Genomic DNA, 21,651 nt, shown 5'->3' on the forward strand with positions numbered 1-21,651 from the left:
CACACACACACATACTTACGTTTATATAATCAACAATTGTTTTTTTTCGTGTTTGCACCACTTTGTACATTAGTGTCTTACATGTCTGTGGAGAGTAAATTATCTGTTATTACCTACTGAGCAAGCTACAACTTCATGAAGTGTTGTTGAGTTCTTAATGTGTAAATCAGGTTTTTATAAACAATTTGCAAATTTTACTGAAGAAATATTTATAAAGCCAAAGAAATAAAACGAATTTATTGTATAGAATGAAGGGGCAAGTTTTCGTTTAGTTGGGTAATAAATTTAAAAGATGAAACTACATGTTTTTATACAAAACAAATGTATTTAGTTTAAAACAGAAATATTTATACACAACTATTGTCAAAACCTATGCGGAATTCGTAGGTAAGCGTGGTCTCCCACTTAACTCGTGGAGCGTAGTTGATGCTGGACGTCCATAGCGTTATCGTCGACCACTGTAACACAAAGAAGAGGAATAAAAGTTATAGGTAGAAACTGAGTAAAATGTTGCGTAATTAATTGTAATTTCACTGAATAGATCACACCACTAAACCAGTTGCTACATATTCCCCGTCAGAAGATGCAGTAAGGAAGTGGATACAGCCTAAATGTCAGTATCAATGACCAAAAAAGGGAAAACGAATGTCCGACTGTCGACTGTTAGTTAAGTGATGAAAGATAGTTTGAATGCACTATGTAAGCAGTGGTTGGGAAGGGAGTCAGACAGGGTTGTAGCCTCTCCCCAATGTTATTAAATCTGTATATTGAGCAAGCAGTAAAGGAAACAAATGAAAAATTCGGAGTAGGTTTTAAAATCCATGGAGAAGAAATAAAAACTTTGAGGTTCGCCGATGACATTGTAATTCTGTCAGACACAGCAAAGGACTTGGAAGAGCAGTTGAACGGAATGGATAGTGTCTTGAAGGGAGGATATAAGATGAACATCAACAAAAGCAAAACGAGGATAATGGAATCTAGTCGAATTAAGTCGGGTGATGCTGAGAGAATTAGATTGGGAAATGAGACACTTAAAGTAGTAAACGAGTTTTGCTATTTGGGGAGCAAAATAACTGATGATGGTCGAAGTAGAGAAGATATAAAATGTAGACTGGCAATGGCAAGGAAAGCGTTTCTGAAGAAGAGAAATTTGTTAACATCGAGTGTAGATTTAAGTGTCAGGAAGTCGTTTCTGAAAGTATTTGTATGGAGTGCAGACATGTATGGAAGTGAAACATGGACGATAAATAGTTTGGACAAGAAGGGAATAGAAGCTTTCGAAATGTGGTGCTACAGAAGAATGCTGAAGATTAGATGGGTAGATCACATAACTAATGAGGAGGTATTGAATAGAATTGGGGAGATGAGGAGTTTGTGGCACAACTTGACAAGAAGAAGGGACCGGTTGGTAGGACATGTTCTGAGGCATCAAGGGATCACAAATTTAGCATTGGAGGGCAGCGTGGAGGATAAAAATTGTAGAGGGAGACCAAGAAATGAATACACTAAGCAGATTCACAAGGATGTAGGTTGCACTAAGTACTGGGAGATGAAGAAGCTTGCACAGGGTAGGGTAGCATGGAGAGCTGCATCAAACCAGTCTCAGGACTGAAGACCACAACAACAACAACATGTAGCGTATTACATACTCATCCTTCTGAGTTTTCAAGTGGCTTTTCCGGTCTCGAGGTTTGAAAAAAATCGTTTTTTTTTCATTTGTTGCGTATTTTGATTCCTTATAGTATTAAGAATGTCTGATCAAAAAGATTTTACCTGCAAATTATTGTTTACACCTGAAAATCACGTTACAATGGAAACTCGTTTACGTCTACTCTAGCCGCTCTCGACGCTTGGGGAGTTGCGACACCAATCAATATCTCTGTAAAATACTTGGTCGAAGAAAATATCAACTATTTTCCCACCATATTTCGCAATTATATGCTTTCGACAGCAGTGAGATGAAAAAGCCAGTTATGGCGATACTTTACCACAGAAGTTCAACAAATGACGATCCGCAGACCGTTAACTATTGTAAAAGTTGGTGTAAATGGAGGTAAGCTGAAATTAACGGGACACTGGACACTTTTGATCATAATCCATCACTGAGTGAAGTTATTGAAGCTATTGTTTATGAGAATTTGATGGAGAAATGCATTGGAGCCTATACGCAGATCAATAATGAAGCAGAGAATTCATTAATTTGGACTTAGGCTCCAAAACACGTTTTCGGGTGCAAATTTAGTCTAAAATGCTAAAAATCGGGCGTGTGTTGTTTTTTTCCGACGGATTTAACGGAGTCTCACATAAAATGAAATTAATGAGGGTCGTTATCGGTACCACGGCTTGCTCACCCTCCATGGTAAGAGAACAGCGTCGAGGCTACAACTGCGGCTAGAGAGACTCACTCTTTAAAAAATGGGATCTTCGAAGAATATTAAGGTTTACCGTATGGTCCAGAAATAGCAGATTAAAGGTAAGTCGAAAAACTTCAAAGTTTTGTACACAAAAACCGAACTCCAAACTTTAAATGCGTATTTATCGAGATGTTTGTTAAACTGGGTAAACAAGGTAAAAAACAAACTAGTCAGTAAAATTGCATACCGTTTTGGACTTAATGAAACTGACACTTATAGCCGGCCGGTGTGGCCGAGCGGTTCTAGGCGCTTCAGTCTGTGACCGCGCGACCGCTACGGTCGCAGGTTCGAATCCTGCCTCGGGCATGGATGTTTGTGATGTCCTTAGGTTAGTTAGGTTTAAGTAGCTCTATGTTCTAGGGGACTGATGACCCCAGATGTTAAGTCATGTAGTGCTCAGAGCCATTTGAACCATTTGACACTTACAAACTGGGCGTGAATCTCAGAAAACATTTATCATAATGTGTGTTATTTATTTACGCACTGTTGTACTTTGCCATCTTATGACATTCACCTACCACTACATTTATAGAAATTTATGCCTAAAAACGCTTTGACTGCAATGAAAAGGTTGAGGTAGTCACAGGTGGCCACTTAGCAGGCCCTTAAAACTGGTATTTTCGTTGCAGTGCTTTGACTTTAAAGGGTGATACAATGACCAATTTCATTTTTTCTCCTAATAAACGCTGTTTGTGCTCACGATAAAAGAATATTGGTACTCAATGTTGGTGGTATATAGAAATATTCCGCAATCCCTGCACAATGGAATGTCTCAGTAAGCCGTCATACTGGACGGTGACAGAACCGTACTGTCTTATATGTTTGAATCACACACCATTTCATCATAGGTGGTCCTGAGTATTTCGAAACTGCTTGTGCCTGGATGCGCATAAAAATAAATCCCGGAGAGAGACAGGAAATAATACTATCTTCTGGCATCCAAGAAAATTGGAAAAACACAACATAAATCCAGGAGACATCAACATTAATAATTTGTTTCAGCGCCTCTGGCCTCGGTAATGGAGTCAGGTCGATGAGGGGGGTAGTCCAAAAGTTTCTTCAAGCCTTAAAACTCATTGGTGCTTAGGTCCCGTAGAGCGAGGATACTGATTGATATGTTCCACCAGCTGCACCAAGTACTCCCAGACATACACCAATGGGTTAAGGACAGGCCATTTACCGGACAGTCGATGTGCTGTAGGATGAGTGAGAGTGCAGCCCTGTGAAGACGGCTATCGTCGTCTTGGAAGACAGAAATAGCCACAGCGTGCTCATTAAGTAAATGTAGAAGAAAGACGAACACAATGCCACCGAAAATGTCAATCCAAACTTCCTAGCTCATGTTCACTGTCAGCTGAGTGAGTGAATCGAAGTCACGACACCAGAAACGCCCGCAAAACAACACAGAACTACCCCTGGCCTGAACTACACCCTCTACGCACTGTGAACGTAAAGCCACATTGGGTCATCGCTGCACTCTACGCCTCTTATCATTTAAAAACGAGGAAAGTTACTTCTCTACAAACAGCACTACATGCCACCAGTCAGGTACTGTCCAGTTTATATGATGTCTGGCCCACGGCCACTGTGAGCAATGGCCTATCGCAAGGTACCCGCCTCCAAATGTTCACTTCACGCAGTTCCGTTCGCAGTGTCTCCTCGTAAACTGATTGGCATGGATCTGATTTCAACACCAGCAGAAATTTCTGTCGTGCTTGAAACCGATTGTGATTGGCACGAAGTGACACTCGTCTTCGGTCCCTACCGGTTAGGGTCTCTCTACAGTCATTGTCCTTACGCCGCATTACATATCTGCGAGTGGTATACACCGTTTGTCACAGTACTGTTAAGAGCGTGGCTATGGAAAATAAAAATCATGTATCATGTTCACAAAATAAACAGCTAAAATGGGTTTAAAGGCATTCTGAAACAGTCACTGAAGTCCTTTTTTGGAACTGCATTTACAGTAAGGTGACAAAAGTCATGAGATACTTTCTAATAAGGTGTCGCGCCTTCTTTTGCTCGACGTAGTGCTGCAGCTGGACGTGGCATGGGCTTAAGTCGCTGTAAGTCCCCTGCAGAACTACTGAGCCACGGTGCCTCCATAGCCGTCTATAAATGCGAAAGAGTGCCGGTGCAGGATTTTGTGCTTGAACTGCCCTCTCGATTATGTCCCGATGGTATTTATGTCGGGCGATCTGGGTGGCCAGATAATTCTCTCGAGCCGGCCGCTGTGGCCGAGCGGTTCTAGGCGCCTCAGTCTGGAGCCGCTCGACCGCTACTGTTGCAGGTTCGAATCCTGCCTCGGGCATGGATGTGTATGATGTCCTTAGGTTAGTTAGGTTTAAGTAGTTCTAAGTTCTAGGGGACTGATGACCTCAGATGTTAAGTCCCATAGTGCTGAGAGCTATCATTCTCTCGAATTGTCCAGAATGTTGTTCCAGCCAATCGCAAACAATTGTGGCCGGGTGGCATGATGGCTCGTGACATGATCGTCCGGTGACGTGGCGCATTGTCATCCATATAAATTCCGTCTCTGTTTGGGAACATGAAGTCCATGAATGGCTGAAAATGTTCTCCAAGTAGCCGAACTTAACCATTTCGAGTCAATGATCATTCATTTGGACAAGAGGACCCAGTCCATTCCATGTAAACAAAAATAACACTGTCCGAACTGGCCTTGAAGGCCCAGCGGTATCGACCAGCAGCCATATCATCCTCAGCCCTTAGGCTTCACCGGATACGGATACGGATGTGGTCAGCACACCGCTCTCCTGGCCGTTGTCAATTTTCCTGACCGATGTCGCTACTTCTCAGTTGACTGGCTCCTCAATTGGCCTCACAAGGGTTGAGTGCACCCCACTTGCCAAGAGCACTCGACAGACTCTCATTGTGAAGTGCTAACTTCGGTGCTCTCACGAGAGCCGGTGTTGCCACTGCGGCAAGACCGTTGGTTCCACACCACTATGCGACCACAACCAGCTTGCACAGTGCGTTGTTGACAACTTAGGTCCATGGCTTCGTGGAGTCTGCGCTCGAACCCGACTGCGCCACACTTGAACCCTACCCTCCATCAGCTCTCACGACTATACTGTCACAAACCCACGAGAGGAATTTCAGGCAATGTCGTGCTGTAAGCAAAGGCACGCGCTTCGGTCGTCTGCCGCCATTGCCCATTAACCTCAGATTATGCTGCAACGTCTTAACGCATACATTTATCGCACGTCCCACATCGATTTCTGTGGTTATTTCACGCAGTGTTACTTGTCTTTTAGTACTGACAACTCTGCTCTCTGTCGTTAAGTGATGGCTGTAGGCCACTGCTTTGTACGTGGTGAGAGGCAACGTCTGAAATTGGTTTTCTCGGTACACTCCTAACAGTGTGAATCTCAGAATATTGAATACGCTAACGATTTCAGAAATGAAACGTCCCATGAGTCTAGCTCCAACTATCATTCCTCGTTCAAAGTCTGTTAAATCCAGTCTTGCGGCCATAATCACCCGAGTACAAATGACACTGCTCTATTATGCCTTGTGTACCCGATACTACGGCCATATGTATATGTGCATCTCGCTATCCCATGACTTTTCGCCACCACGGTGTAGTATGGTGTCCTTAAATTGCCAGTTTCAATTCGATAATACCACAAGACGACTGGGGACAAACCCGGCGAATCGGTGATTGTTTTTGCTGGCCGAAAACTCGCTCTCGATCGTTGCTTAGTGGGACGGGGCGTTTCGTGGATTAGCGACCAGGGATCTACCTTTCGGTATTTGGGTCAAATTCGACGAACTGTAGCCCACATACACAAAACTTAAAATAAGACTTGATGTTTCCTCGTTGCTCCATCGCATTTTCCTGACGAGTGTCAGACATGTACTGTTACATTCGCGGCCAGGACCTCTGCTGCAGCGATGCTGGCGCTTTGATTTCTATACATCTGTTGTAACTTCAAGCATCGTAACTCTACAACTCGCCACGAGATAGTATTGCAATATGGAATTTCACGCAAGCAGTGTGGGACACAATATGTGTTATTATTTGCAGGTACGTTCGATAGGCCGCGTTTAGACACCAACGGATCTGCCAATTTCATCCACGGTGTGGTTACCGGAACGTTCATTTACGATAGCTTCTCTCTTCCGTTCTACCGCGTCACACTTCGGCCCATCTCGCTTGTCAGTTTCCGTTCGACGGGCAGGCATATACGCTCCTCTTTACTGCCATGAATTAAGTTCAGCGGAGGAGAATTACACGACCGCCCGGTGTCAGTTAAGCACTATCTTCATAACTCCAAAGCGACCTGGGTGCTTATTTAATCGGGAAACTAATATTTTTGCCTTGTTAGATTATGTCAGTAAGTGAAGGGGACAACGTTTTATTTGGAGGATAGTGTACGTAGGCACATATGAAATTCCACAGTGTTTCAATCTACTGGCCTATTTGAGAAGCACATGAACGAATTCACTCTAGAGACCACCATAATCAGTTTTCGGGACGTTCTACTGTGCCTTCTGTTGTGAGATATGAAGTAGTGTTTTGTGCAGCGTTTGTAAATATTACGACTTCTGCATATTTAATTGCTGTACATCATATCAATGCTATTGTGAGAAATTTGTAATTCTTCAGTTACAAACCCACATTTCGTCAGTCGTGCGCTAACTTGTACCTTAAAACGGAAGATGTCTTTACCATAGAAAAAGTGATACGTACACATGAAGTGAGCTTCTTTAATGTCTCAACAATTTTCTCTGTCTCTAAAACGTAAATCTGAGTATGTTTCCAACAGCTTCTAATTCAAAGTGTTTTGAATTTATTACTGGTTTTTGGTAATACTTCTTCTTAATTTGATTTCAGTTACTGATTATTGCTATGTAGTATAGCAATAATGTAACACGCAGACTATTAAATATTATATTTACAAGAGTTTCTCGACTGCAACATTTTTAATTTGAATAGAATATTTATTCCTAGATATTTGACCACGTTGAACTTGAAACAGTTTTCACATTTGGAAAAAAACTTATTTTTCAGGAGTGGTTATTTAATAGCAAAAAAAGACTACACCACACGTAAATCGAATGCTATTATTTCGGAACGGAATAAGAAAATGTAGTAAGCGTCTAGATGCGAAAGCCTCAAAAGTGTTCCAAGGAACGATTCCCTCCCCTCTACTAAGAGCAAATCTCGAAATATACACAAGACTGTCCCACTGCTGGTAGTCAGTAAACTTAAGAATACTTAACCTAATCACATTTTGTAAGATTTCGTGCAATTCTCAAGGACTAGCAACGATGGCCAATAGTTCACTCACTAGCCGTAAGAGCGCGAGTAGCTGTAAGAGCCCGATGAACTGTAGGAGTGGCCGCCCCCGCCGCCTCCACAGCCTCCACACACGCTGCAGCCTCCGCAGCAGCCTCCACCACATGAGCCGGAAGAGAAGGGGCGCTTCTTAAAAAGTGTCCTCTTGTCGCGGCTCACGTCGCCTGCATCACCTGGAAATAATGATAAATTAAATTAAATATCTATCGCGGAAGGTGAAGGGTGGAGTTAGCAATCCTGTACACAGCAGTATCGCTAGAGGCCATCTCAGACGGGAAAGAAGTGATTCAGTCATCCAAAATGGTTTGGCAAAAGTACCATCCTAGAACTGTCTGTCGTGTCATTTTGAGAAACAATGGAAAACTTAAATCACTATCATTAGATGAATACTTCGATTAATCTCTTTTCAAAGTTTGTATCAATGCAAGATTTGTTTGGGAACTGAAGCTAGGATTTATGTTTTAGAGTGCACTCTGTCAGATGGTGATCTATAATCAAAGCTGTAAGACACATTTAGCATTTCCAGCTCGCAGATGGGTTGGTGTTCAGGTTCAGACCTAAAATTAGAGGTAATTTTTCACTAACTGTCCTGTTCATGCATTCAAGTTACCGAAAAGATATCTTGATTCTTCTACATATAGTCCCACGGTGCTTGCAACGATCAGAGGTTTGAGCGATGGTCGAGATACACCAGCCTTCCTCCCTTTCGTGGGAAATAATATCGGGTGAAACGTACCCGCCAGGTTAGCCGAGAGCGCTAATACGCTGTTACCTGGACTTGGGTAGGCACGCTGGCCCCGGATCGAATCCGTCCGGCGGATTACCGACGAGGGCCGGTGCGCCAGCCAGCCTGGATGTGGTTTTTAGGCGGTTTTCCACACCCCACTAGGTGAATACCGGGCTGTTCCCCACGTCCCGCCTCAGTTACAGGACTCACAGACATCTGACCACGTTCTCGCTATTCCATGAGTTACAGTAGATGCAGACAGCTGGGGTACACAAATTCTGTCGCAGGGGTTTTGGGGTGTCACCAGGAAAGGCATCCGGCCACCCCTTAACATTAACCTTGCCAAAATCCATTCCTAACCATGCCGACCCTGCGTCCGCGGGATAAAGGCATCAGTAAAAGAAGAAGAATATCGTGTGAAACGTGATAATATGGTCTGTGGATGTGAGACATGCCTTCCTGTAGTCTTGTAGATGTGGAGAAGGTGTAATAGCGTAAATTTAGTTTTGAGGGTTCATGGTAGCAAACATAGTGTCGAATCTTGAACATTTTCTCTTTACGTAATGAAATGTAACAACTGCAGCGGGACAGATAAGTAAATATTTTACTTGTTACGAATGAAAACTCACGTCTGGAAACGTTTCACAGTTTTTCACTCTGCACTTAACGCCCGACGTAGCCATAAGTTTTATTGCAACTGACAGTGAACTTCGTTTTACGAATAGCAAATTGTGATTTGATGGCAGTAGCAAAAAAGCTTAAGAAATCAAAAGCCGTTAAGCGAAACTAAGCGGTATTGTTAGTAAAAATTTATTAGTGAAATATTTACTGAAAATTCATAACGATCGCAGACGCATAGAAGGAATTTATTGCCGTTTATTAAGAAGGCTGTTAGTAAGCTTAATTGGAAGTATAAGAAATGAACCAAGTATTGTTTTCCCGTTTCTTTTGCTAGCGTTTTCAGGTTTCTGAAAATAATTCTGTAAAACTGACCGGCAGTTAGCAAGCATGCTCAGTAATTCCACGAAGATCTACCGTGTTGCATGTGTTCTATATCGAACATCACATAATGGAATACTATTCTAGTGTGTGAGATCACTGTCAGGCTCGACCAAACAAAGAACGTACATGATCACAGGATTCTTTTCTGGCTATAGCAGATGTGTTGAAAAATCTCACCTAGCTGGAACTAAGGACACGTCACGGGAAAACATACATAGAAGATTCCCGTCATTGACTGTAAGGAAGCAGTTTAGACGTACCTGTATTTGAATGTGTGTATGTTTACTAGTTTTTCATGCTTTACATGTTTTACATGTTTTATTTGTGATCCTTGTCCGTGGTAGTTTGACTACACAATCTCGGACGTAATTGACAGGGAACCCTATAACAAGCCAAGAAGTTCTTTCCAATATAGAAAAAGAGTATTTTAGTTTAGTTTTATTCAGTTCGACCGGTGTGTCAATTATTCGAAGTCAATGACTCACATCACAACATACACGAAACTTCCTAAAACGAAACGAAAGATTAATAATGAAATGCTAAACTATGTAATCATAGAATTCTATCACTATGGTAGTCAATGTACAGTCTAATAATGTACTAAACAGCCAAATAACAGCTAGGTATCGAAAGGGGAAGTGTCGTTCATGGTCTATAAGCAGCATCTATCCGGGGATACCACTGACTCGGAAACACTACAGAAAACCAAAATTAAAATTCTTGTCTACGATAAAAAAGGCTGACTTTTTTTCGTGAAAAGTTTTCCTACTCTTTAATTCATGTTAGTGATTTATAATTAGCATAGCATCATGCAGTCGTAATTAAAATTCTTGTCTAGAATAAAAACGGCTGACTTTTTTTCGTGGAAAGTTTTCCTACTCTTTAATTCATGTTAGTGATTTATAACTAGCATAGCATCATGCAGTCGTAAAACACTCATACACGAAGAATATTACCCACTTTTCCCCATCATTTCAGTGATTTAGATCCATACAAAACAATAAGAAGGACCTTAAATATTTTTGTAGAAAATGGAAGTCGTTCTCCTTGACAAAAGCGTTCGACTAGAGTTTAAAAATCCGTGGTACCATTACTAACAGCCTTCAACTCTTGTGAAAGCCTGTTGAAAATGAATGTTGCAGGGTGCACTGCTGAAGGATGTTCTTGCAACAGAACAATGTGCATTGAGTGGGTACTGAAGTTCCACTTAAATGAGTCCATGTTCTCATAAGGGAGTAGAAATATTACAGTGGCAGCATAAGAATCTACAGAACGGAGAGCCAAATGACCGGAAATTAATAACCACCAATGGCCCTGATTGTTTGATATGAAAAATCTGAATTTACTGGTAGTTTCCCCATGTATCCTCTCATATTTTATGAAGAAACTAAGGTATGTAAGTTTCAGTTTAGTACAGATACAGGCCGCTGACAAAATTCCGATGGTAAAGTTAGCGGCAGTCAACTTCTGCACAAGATCGTGAATTTATTCCACAAGAGCTCCCCACTTTCCCATAGTCTCATAAATCTGACGCCGCTTTGGTCGATAATCATGCTGCCATCATAAAATTCGTATGACAGCGCAAACAAATGGTGTATAAAAATTTAATTTAGTGTTTTTTTATAAATTAAGAGTGTCTCCGTTAGGTGTGAAGTAGGAGTTGTGTCTATCGAAAATTGTGCTTGTACTGTCCTCAAAAAAACAGCTTTAGAGTTAAATCACACAGGTGAAGGCAAGACATTAAAGTATCTCAGAAATACAAGCTGCCATTGTAACAAGCCGCAAGGAACAATCCACGTTACACACTGTGGCAAATCCTGTTGAATGAAAGCGTAGCGAACTCTCCTCCTTCCCACTATTCAGGAAGACTGACAAGAACTGAAGTTTAACTCCAATATTTCATAACTTATTTCGCAATAAACCACAATTTACACGCCGTTGTAGTTCATTTCACACATGGATACCTTAAATCTAATATGAAGTTTTCATTACAGTAAAAAAAAAAAATGGAAACATGAACACCGCTCACGGAATAGGCCTTAGGCAGTTCGAGGAGCGATCCATGAACGTGGGACATGTCATTAGCACAAAGGCAATTTCACCAGCCGTTATTGGCAGTAGATGAATCCTGATGATGTCGCTGCTTCCTTGTTCAAGTAGCTTCTCGTCTGCCCTCACAACGACAGAGTAACCCCGTGTCTTTTCCGTGCTTCATTGTCATTGCACCACTCCAAACGCAATCGTTTGTATTGAGGTGTTGACGGCAGCCTACGCATGGGATGATAATACATAGTCCGGCTCTTGTTAGTCTCCGACCAATGCTGTGGGACGACATAGAATGTTGCACGGAATGCTTTACTCGTTCCTGGATGGTATGTGCACGTGTTAAGGGGTTACGATGTGCTTGGTGCACAGTATGGTGACCCACCCTTGTGGTGATCAGATGTGGTCAACTAGAACACTGACAAAGAGTACGCTTGCCCTGACGTTCCCATACAGTCCAACGGTGGGCCACTCTCACCTACGAATGCACCACAAAACTGGATATTGTACGATCTGAGAAGATGGCCAAATCGATATCCACGATGAGGCCCATTTCAAACACTTTCAGGCCCTGATAACTCTGCCTAGCACAACAAGGATTATCGTGTACTTTACGATGATCACTCAACATATGACAGTGTTCACGTCTCTGAAATACCCAACTGGGGCTTATAACAACGCTAGATATGTAGAGTACCATTGCTCTCTGGTGGCCGTTCTATCTCACACAGGTAATTGCATCATACCTGCCGCTGGTGTATATGTGTACCAAGTTACATCGACACCCGCTCACGTCTCACGTGTGCTTTAATTTTTTTGTCAGGCATTGTATATGCATGCTTCAAATGCTCACCTTTGGGGTAAAGATATCGGATCCGGGTTCGATGTGAGCTAAAGCTTAAATTTTGAATCAAATTCGAGACGGCCGAATACTTCTGACACAAGCATTCTCGTTCTGGCAGTCGCCTTGCCAAAGAGCGGACAGATTTTCGGACGTGGCTGCCTCTAAGAGGCCGAAGAAACAGTGATGACCAGCAGCATCAAGATGCAGAAGGCAATAGAAACCACTTCACTAAGGCAGGGCAAGTGGCCTGTAATTGAGAAAGTGGCGTGATGATCTCTTAATCGGCTAAATATTCTGGAACAATTCTCGTTTCGGATCTCCGAGAAAGGACTTCCAAAGAGAAGATGACCTTGAGAGAAAGACTGAAAACCAACAAAGTGTTAATATTCTACTACTCGAAACGGGAAATGTCAGAAGTCTAAATGTGGTACTGGAGACAGGCTCAGTCAAGATGAAGTGGAGGTAAGTCAAGTGAAACAGAAAGAAGATGCGGATTTCAAATCACATGAGCAACAACAGCAGCAGAAAATGGTTTTACGAGAGTGTCATTCATCATGAACAGGAAAGCACGGCAGGAAGTGTGTGAATGTGAATTACTCGTATTCGGATCAACACCAGACCAACTCCAAAAACAATACTTCTTCTCTACAAGCGGACGTCACAAGAAGAGCTACAGAAAATATATGCTGGTATTAAACGAGTAAGTCAGTATGTAAAGGGAAATGAAAGTCTGACAGTCGTGGGCGACTGGAATAATGTGTTAGCGGAAAACGTAGAATAGAGGGTTAAATCGATAATGTGGGCTTCGTAGTAGCATGGTGTCAGGAGAAAGACACAGTTCTCCGATACGTACCAATTAGCTATAGCGAATTCAATGTTCAAAAATCGCGATAGGAGGATACATACTCGGAAAAGGCCAAGAGGCACAAGGAGATTGCAGCTGGATGTCATCATGATCAGACATTGATCCCGAAAAGAGACACTGGATTGCAAGATGTAAACAGGAGCACAAGTAGATTCAGATCACAATTCAGTAATGATGAAGAATAGACTGAATTCCAAGAAAATCATCCCCAACAGTTAACGTAGAAAGCAGTGCGATATTAGATCAATTTGAAATACTCTAAGGCAGACACTACGATTTTGAGCACCACGATAGACATTTCAGCTGAAAAATGCTGGACATCTCTAAAGAGGGCAATCACAGAAGCTGGACAAATATTGGCACCAGAAAAGTAACTGTGAAAAAACTTTACGTGACAAAAGAAATACTTCAGCTGGTACGCAAAAGAAGGAAGTACATAAATGGTCAGCGAAAGACAGGAACACAGCAACATACGTCTCTTAGGAGTGAAATTAACAGAAAATTCTGTGATGTCATGCCGAAATTGCTGCAAGAAAAATGCGAAGAAACTGAAAAACATGTGGTCGTTGGAAGGACTGAGACGAAAGTAATGAGGAGTAAATAAATTAAGTAAATGGTACAATTAACGTCAAAACTGGTGAGCACGGGCTAGACGAAATGAAGGACATCTGCTATCTTGGAAGAAAGATAAAACATGGCGAACGAAGCGAGGAGGACATAAAAAGTAGGCTAGTACAGACAATGAGGCCATTCCTCGTCAAACGAGGTATTCGTGTCAAAAACATCGACCTTAACGTGAGGAATCAATTTCCACGAATGTGCGTTTTGGAGCACAGCATTACATGGAAGTGTAGCGAGAACTTTGGAAAATCGAAAAAGATATTCACTGGTGCTTTTGCGATGTCGTGCTATAGAAGGATATTGACATTTCTCCACAGAATCTGCGAGGAGAGGAAAATGTATTAGACATTGATAATATGAAGGGACAAGACTATAAGACGTGGTAAGAGACAAAGGAATGTCTTCCATGATACTTGAAAGTTGTAGAAGACAGAGATTGGAGTATACCCAACAAATAATTAAGGACGCCGGGTATAAGTGCTATACTGAGATAAAGAGGTTACACAAGTGCTGGTCCGCAGTCAATCAGTCAGGAGACCAATGATCCACAAAACCAAATATATGTACCATTGTAACACTCTTTTGGGGTGTCCTTGTTGGTTTCTTCCCTGTAAGAATAACTTGGTGAGCTGTTTTTGCTAGGAAGTCTTGAATCCGGTCACATCTTGTATCAGGAATTCACGGCGTAGAGATTCTTGAGTATGTAACCGAGGAAATTACATATTACTATTGGGTTGCTAAACCTTCAGTTGTCATTTGTTATGCTGGAATAGACTTACATCTGAATCTCTGCTCTGATGAAAATTTGTCTAACCCATGCGTCACGTCTAGCAGCACCTAATGTTGATTCTTATTCTTGTACCGTTTTTTTACATCTATTAGAGCTTTTTCTTGTTAGCTGACAGTTGGCTATTGTAATTACGGCTACTTTCTTGATATTAGTGGCAAATTGCAGACATTATTCCGAATTACCTGGTGTATCTGGGAGAGGAGGCGCCATTGCAGCCATCAATGGTGACGTTTGTCGTGGGACGGAGGGCAAAGCCCGCTGATCTCCCAACTCAGAGGCTTCTTCAGGTACGGGCACTGCATCTGTAAAGTAAGTGAAGTGTTATTCATCCATATCTTCATCTAAAGTTTAGTAATCCAACATCTTGAATAGGAACTAGGATCAAAACCATGATTTCCCTTTACTCTGGGGTACCGCTAAGATTGTCACAATATCAGGTTTCACCGATACCAGTACTAACTGCACGATTTTCTACCAAAAATAACGAGCATTTCTTAAGTTTTAACGCTACAGCACCTTGCTACGTAATATAAGCTTAGTTTCTGAACAACGGATAGTACACTTTCCTTTGTCCAATAACACTTACAGTATAAATCCAGTTTGAAATGAGCCATTGGAGGCCACTGACGACTCAAGAAACATTCTGAATAATGTTAATATTATCCATATTAATAATTTAATGGTTTTTCATGTAATTCCCACGTCCTTAATATTCTGTGCGCTATTGGAAGCAGGGCCGTATTTAGACACCTAGGCTGAATCTGTGATGCGGGATTTGCCAGGGGAATTTACCCCGTAAAAATATCATCTTAGGTTTATCATTTACTTATATAAAGTTCTACTATGCAGTTCACAATTTAATAAATTGAATGTTTTAAAAAATGAAAAGAACTGAAATCGTTGAAGTACTCAATACTATTTGTTAACAACGGCTGTGAACAACTACACTATCCGTTCAAAAGTGTCAGGAAATTGTAACTGAGGGTGTGTCCACACATTACCCTCACAAACTGCGAGTCATGTATACAACAAATTTGATTGAAATTGCTTCAGGCGTTCCTGAGCAGTACTTCTATATCACTGCCCCTTTCACCTTCATCCTTACACCTGTTAGAGTTAGGTGTTTCTTAGGCCGACAGTGCTTCCTTCCAGACTGGTACTGATATGTGTACCAAGTTTAGCTGAAATCGGTCGGCTTGCTCAAGAGGAGATGTGGGTCGTTGTCCGGGCGTTCACTAAATCATAAAACCTTCCATTGGATTGCCGCAGGGTATAGCATGATTCTTTACTCCTGTTCACTCGATTCCAGTCATCCACTATACAGTGGTGTCGTTCTTTACATCACCTCAAGAATGGACTTGGACAGCTTTAGAAAGGTTGATTTGTCCCTTGTGGATTTGTTGTTCAGATGACGTCGAATGTACCGACTCAATGAACTCTCCTAACCGACGCAATTTGCTTGATAATACTCCCCACTCCCTTTTGTACTGGCGGGTCACCTCCCGTGATATCTGGGGGTCAATTCCGCATTATAAATAGATTCCCAGATACTTTAGAGCACTTAGTGTATATTTATTAAAAAAGGAATACTAAACTAGGATTCATCACCACGCAAAAATCAGTTTTCTGTTTGAGAGATAGCACATTAGAACCATGAGAAAAAATGATTGTTAAGTATATGCTAGATAAGAAAAGGAATGTAACAAAACGTAAATTTTATATATATTTCATTCATATACAATCGTAATATCTCGTCATAGAGGACGGACCTGGTTGAATGTATCGAAAATGGGCATATCGACACGTGAAACTGCATAAAAATCATCTTTTTTCGATGACGATTAGTACTCGTAACTATTGAGAAAAAATACTTCGCCTCTGTTAAGATCATTTCATAATTCTCAAAAGGAAGATCTCGCTAATAAGTCCTCGTCAATTTTCCAAGAACACAGTTCAAAAAAAACCTAAAGTATGTGTCACTCCTACAAGCACGGAGATGTTTGCCTTCGCATCGAATAAAATGTTATAATTACGGTGTTCTGGCTTTTGTTGGCCTTAGGTTTTGTACATTTCTCGGCAATTTCAACGAAACTCCTTACTAGCGTTATATAACGTTACGTCTCCTTTCAAGTGCATTACAAAGATTTTTCGAGAGTCTCATCCGCTGAAAATATAAACTGTAAATGCCAGTTTATCTAGTAGCTATATTAATTACAATATATACTAATCGTCATACTATTTTTTCGATCTCTTGAACCGTTTCAGAAATTTCAGAGGTTCCTTGTATAGTGAATGTCCCAAGGCCTTTATATGAAACTGAACACTTTAAGATAAGGGACTGGTGGTCGGAAATGAATAGTTCAGGAGGTATAAGGTCTTGAGTGACCAATGCGTGTGAGGCATGTTTTGTGAACCGCTGATGTTTCATAACAAACGATTTTTTGCGACGTCGTCATCGGCTGTGATGTAACCACGGTGGGATTTATCATTGTTTATAGTTTATTTATTATATAGTTGTTAGGTTCCGTTGGAACGTAGGACCAAAAGCTACTTACTTAATCATCGAACGTATCACTATATAATTTACAGAATGCAGATTAGAAAATTTAGAAACAAAGCTTAGAAGAATTAATAAAACACGAGAAAAACAGAGAGTGTAAAAATAAATAACTCACTGCAGAGAAAAGTTAGAAAAGTTTTCATCTACTGTGAGGAACTCCTGTACAGAAGAGAAGGAGTGAGTCGCTTTCAGCTTGGAGATGAATTCTTGTGGTTCTGCACTCAGTTTTCTAAGTTCTTCTGCAAGCCTACTAAAAATCAAACCCGCTGAAAAATTGAATACTTTTCGGAACAGCACTTATGTAAATGTACATCGTTCTTCCGTCTAGTATTCACTAAATCAATGTTGCAGTTTCTTAACTTGCAGACTTGCATCTAAGCCATGGTGTATCAGTGTCCATAAAGCCAAAAAGTGAGCGGACAACAGTTTCATAATAGACATCAAGTCGTGGATAGGAACTTCCAAGAAACCAACATTCATGTCAAAGGACAGTTCGCCACTAGAGTTTGAGGAGAATGTGATGGGTGATGTGGCAGAAGATTCAACAATGAGCACCCGGACAATGTGCAGTTGCCCTGTGTTACCAACTTAAGTCGTTGCTGATAACGTGTAAACTGTTTATACTCGTATCAGTGAAAACTTAGCATTCATTTCTTATCATTAGTTCAGTGTCTCAGTGAATTGCACCATCCATACAATTTTAACTGTAAATGTTTGGCAAACTCTGTACATAAATGATTTAATGCTGCCAGCAGCTGTCTTTTTAGGTGAAAAAAAGCACCATTATAGGATCACTTTGTTGTCCGCCTGTTTGAATAAGACCATTTTTCCCAGGAGCGAGAAGAGGTACGGAGTTGAAAGTTATATCAAATGCGAAGGTCTACAGTCCCTTTGCACTGGAAAAAATTTGAGCTTGTAAATCAGTTCAATAAAAAGTTACGGCCATTTATATCACATATTTTGATACTCGCCAACTCACTCGGTAAAATCGATAGACGAACTAGACGTATACACATAACTGAGTTTATACGAAACCCTCAATGAGCAGCCGTTAAATATTTTTACAAAAATTCATTTATGGCACATCATGCCAAGTATGTCTCTGTAGCTGTGTATATTTGTGTGACGTCCACTGTCGTTGGGCTCTCGAATGAAGAAAACAACAGGCGGCTGAAGTCGGCATTGAATCAATTAAACAGTTCGCCCCAGCTGCAGATCCAGTTTCAGTTAAGTGAAGAAACTCACCAGAAGTGGCGATCAGCAGCGTAACTAATGCCACCGCAAAGAGGCACCGTCCCTCTGGCCGCATCTTCAAAACGCCTCAGATCTTCGCTGCTCGTCAACCACCTAAGGTCCCCAGTGTCACATACACCGCTACACTGCCAGAGAGCTCTCCTTTTATACACACTGGGTACAGGCGGAGATGTGAGCACCCTGAAAAAAACAGAAACCGGAATGGATGCTTGACAGGGCAAGTTGATCTGGGTGTTTTCCAGGCCTGCGGTGCCCTGCGTGACCGTGAACACCAGAGCTCGTCCAGGTGCTCGCTTTGTGGCCAGGAGCAGCGACCAAGTCTGGAAACACGCGGTGCAATTTGTTGACACACTGTTATGCACTCAGCTGATCCCACGCGAAGGCGCAACGGTGACAACCTGAGGCCCAGACCGGGAATTACCTATGTATTTTGTTCTACTTTTTTCACTCTGACAGGTCGAGTAATCAGGGTATCAAGAGATTACGACTATTTTACATAACCCGTAACTTGTTCTCACTCTTAGAAATGTCGTAAGGGAACAAATATGCCTGTGTGTCCATAAAGACTCTGAATCGAATACCAATGAACGTCCTTCAGCAGGGATATCATTACTGTATTTAATTACTATTCTCTCACAGTCTCTCCCCAACCTGTAACTCGCCCCCACCCCACCGTCCACGCACCATCTTTTCTTCTTAAAATATTACAGCATTTCTTTCCTTTTCTATTCTTACATAAAACTGTCGAAGTAAACTAACGAATAAGTGACTCGGTCGGAGTTAATAGTGCTTGAAATTATGTAGTTTCTTTAACTGTTAGACATCTTTAGCCGATAGACAAACTACGGAAATACCGAAAACATAACGCAACACAAGGCCATGTCGGTATAGGAAAGCCGCTGGCATTCTAAACAGCTTCCAGTGCTCTCGGAACGGATAAATGCAGGTCCTGTATAGTTTTCAAGGGAATCTTATAATATTCTTCCTGCAAAATATTAGCAACGTGAGGTAACGATTATGAAAGCACATAGCGACCATACACCCTTCTTTCCAAAGTACACCACTAAGGCTCAATTATTTATTTATTTATGCATTTATTTTACCTGGCAAGATTAGGGCCTTCAGGCCCTCTCTTACACCTAACCTGGCATACTCAGACTGAACGAATTTCAGTTTGTACAGAACATTATGGACATACCACGTGTTATACAGTATAAATGTTAAAGAAAAAATAGAGATTATAATAGTAGTACAAGGATAACTATAACAATAAAAAAATACAAAAAATAATTATAACAATCAAGAATAATAATAATAGTAATGACTATGTATATGAAAGTAAACATATTTTTCTTTTATGAATGTCAGTCCTATTGCTAGATGGGGATTTTCTCGTTATGTTCTTGCAGCTGAGACATAAGACGATAGAATGGGGTGAAAGAGATATAGAAGAGGTAGCTAGGTTAGAGGAAGAGAAATAGAATGGTAACATTCGAAGCTATGTTGGAGAGGAGAAAGAAAGAGATGAGAGGGGCACAACAATGGTGGCTATGCCGTCCCTAATATATAAGTTTTGAGTTCCCTCTTGAATGTTGAGTGGTTCTGGATAAGACGCAGATCGCAGGGCAGCGCGTTCCATAGTCGTATGGTTGAGATGGAGAATGACACGGAGAAAGGTTCAAATGGCTCTGAGCACTATGGGACTCAACTGCTGAGGTCATTAGTCCCCTAGAACTTAGAACTAGTTAAACCTAACTAGCCTAAGGACATCACAAACATCCATGCCCGAGGCAGGATTCGAACCTGCGACCGTAGCGGTCTTGCGGTTCCAGACTGCAGCGCCTTTAACCGCACGGCCACTTCGGCCGGCCACGGAGAAAGCTTGTGTGGTATGTATAAATGTACAGCCAAGATGCTAGACGTATCCGATCTGGTATTGTGGTTGTGGAATGATGATAAGTGTTTAATATGAGAAGATAAGTATTGGGGGCACCAGTGACTAAGAAATCGGTGAAGTAAGCACATCGTGTGGAGATCGCGTACCTTATGTGGGCGTATCCGACCTAGCTGGGAGTATGAAGGACTGGTATGATCATACAACCGTATATTGCAAACGTATCTAACGCAAGCACTCATCAGTAGCTCGAGGCATCTCGAATTTTCACTATTTGTGCTGTGTTGAACGACATCACAGTAGTAAAGATTAGCGAAGACAAGTGTTTGGACTAATTTTTGTTTAACAAGGGTTGGAAACATTTTTCTAAATTTTTGGCTTGCATGTAGGGAGGAGAGCGATTTCCGGCAAGCTGTGACTGTTTGTTCTTCCCAGTTTACGTGTTCATCCAAGATAATTCCAAGGTCTTTTACCGTTTTTTGGTATGGTAGTTGGGTACAATTGAGGAGTATTTGAGGGACTGTTTCGCGAAAGTACCGGCTGATTAACTTTGGATGAGATATAAGAATGACATGGGATTTCTTGGGGTTTAGTTTCAGACCTAGGTTTTGTGCCCATCGAGAAACAGAACAAAGAACTTCGTTCATACTCGTTACTGCGTCAGCAATGTTCTTGGGGCTTGCACTTATGTACAGTTGGATGTCGTCAGCATATAGATGGTAGTTGCAGGAGTGAATCACTGAAGAAATATAATTAATGTACAGTGAGAAGAGTAATGGACCAAGGACGGAGCCTTTGGGAACTCCAGAGCGCACATTTTTCCATGACGACTTCTCTGACCAACAATTGGCTTGTTGACTTCTGTTTTTGAGGTATCTGTCGAATCAGTGTATTGCGCTGTTTGAGAAATTCAGCTGTTTCATTTTAATTAGTAATACATCAACGTCAACTGTATCAAAAGCCTTGCTAAAGTCAAGCAGTGTTAGTCTGTCCATAGCATGTTTAATGTCGTCAGTTACTTTGATTAATGCAGTTGCTGTACTTGGTCCTTTCGGAAGCTTGACTGATATTTATCATGGGTGTTATGAGTTTTGAGGTAATCCGTCTGCTGTTCATGGACGATGTATTCTAGGGCTTTAGATATTGCAGGTAGTATGCTGATCGGCCTGTAGTCACCTGGCGACTTTGGGTTGTCAGTCTTTGGTATAGGTTTTATTAAAATTTGCTTCCACTCAGCATGATATGTACTACTGACAAGAGACAGGTTGAAGATGTCTGTGATGACTGGAATAATAGTGTCTACAACGTCGTGAA

At 41.4% G+C, this 21,651-nt stretch overlaps 1 protein-coding gene across 1 annotated transcript in view; it reads right to left on the reverse strand.

Annotated features, from left to right (window-relative positions):
* Positions 1 to 305: 305 nt before the first annotated feature.
* The window catches only part of LOC124617922, an 89,766-nt gene continuing 68,420 nt past the window's right edge, over positions 306 to 21,651 (reverse strand). The window contains exons 5-8 of the mRNA XM_047145303.1: positions 18,435 to 18,623; positions 14,812 to 14,931; positions 7,730 to 7,910; positions 306 to 458 (exon numbers count right to left, since the gene is read on the reverse strand). Coding sequence (XP_047001259.1) covers positions 446 to 458; positions 7,730 to 7,910; positions 14,812 to 14,931; positions 18,435 to 18,498 — 378 coding nt within the window. The 5' untranslated portion in view covers positions 18,499 to 18,623 and the 3' untranslated portion in view covers positions 306 to 445. The remainder of the gene's footprint in view (positions 459 to 7,729; positions 7,911 to 14,811; positions 14,932 to 18,434; positions 18,624 to 21,651) is intronic.

This window comes from Schistocerca americana, chromosome 1 (genome assembly GCF_021461395.2).
Source record: "Schistocerca americana isolate TAMUIC-IGC-003095 chromosome 1, iqSchAmer2.1, whole genome shotgun sequence".
Taxonomy (NCBI): Eukaryota; Metazoa; Arthropoda; class Insecta; order Orthoptera; family Acrididae; genus Schistocerca; species Schistocerca americana.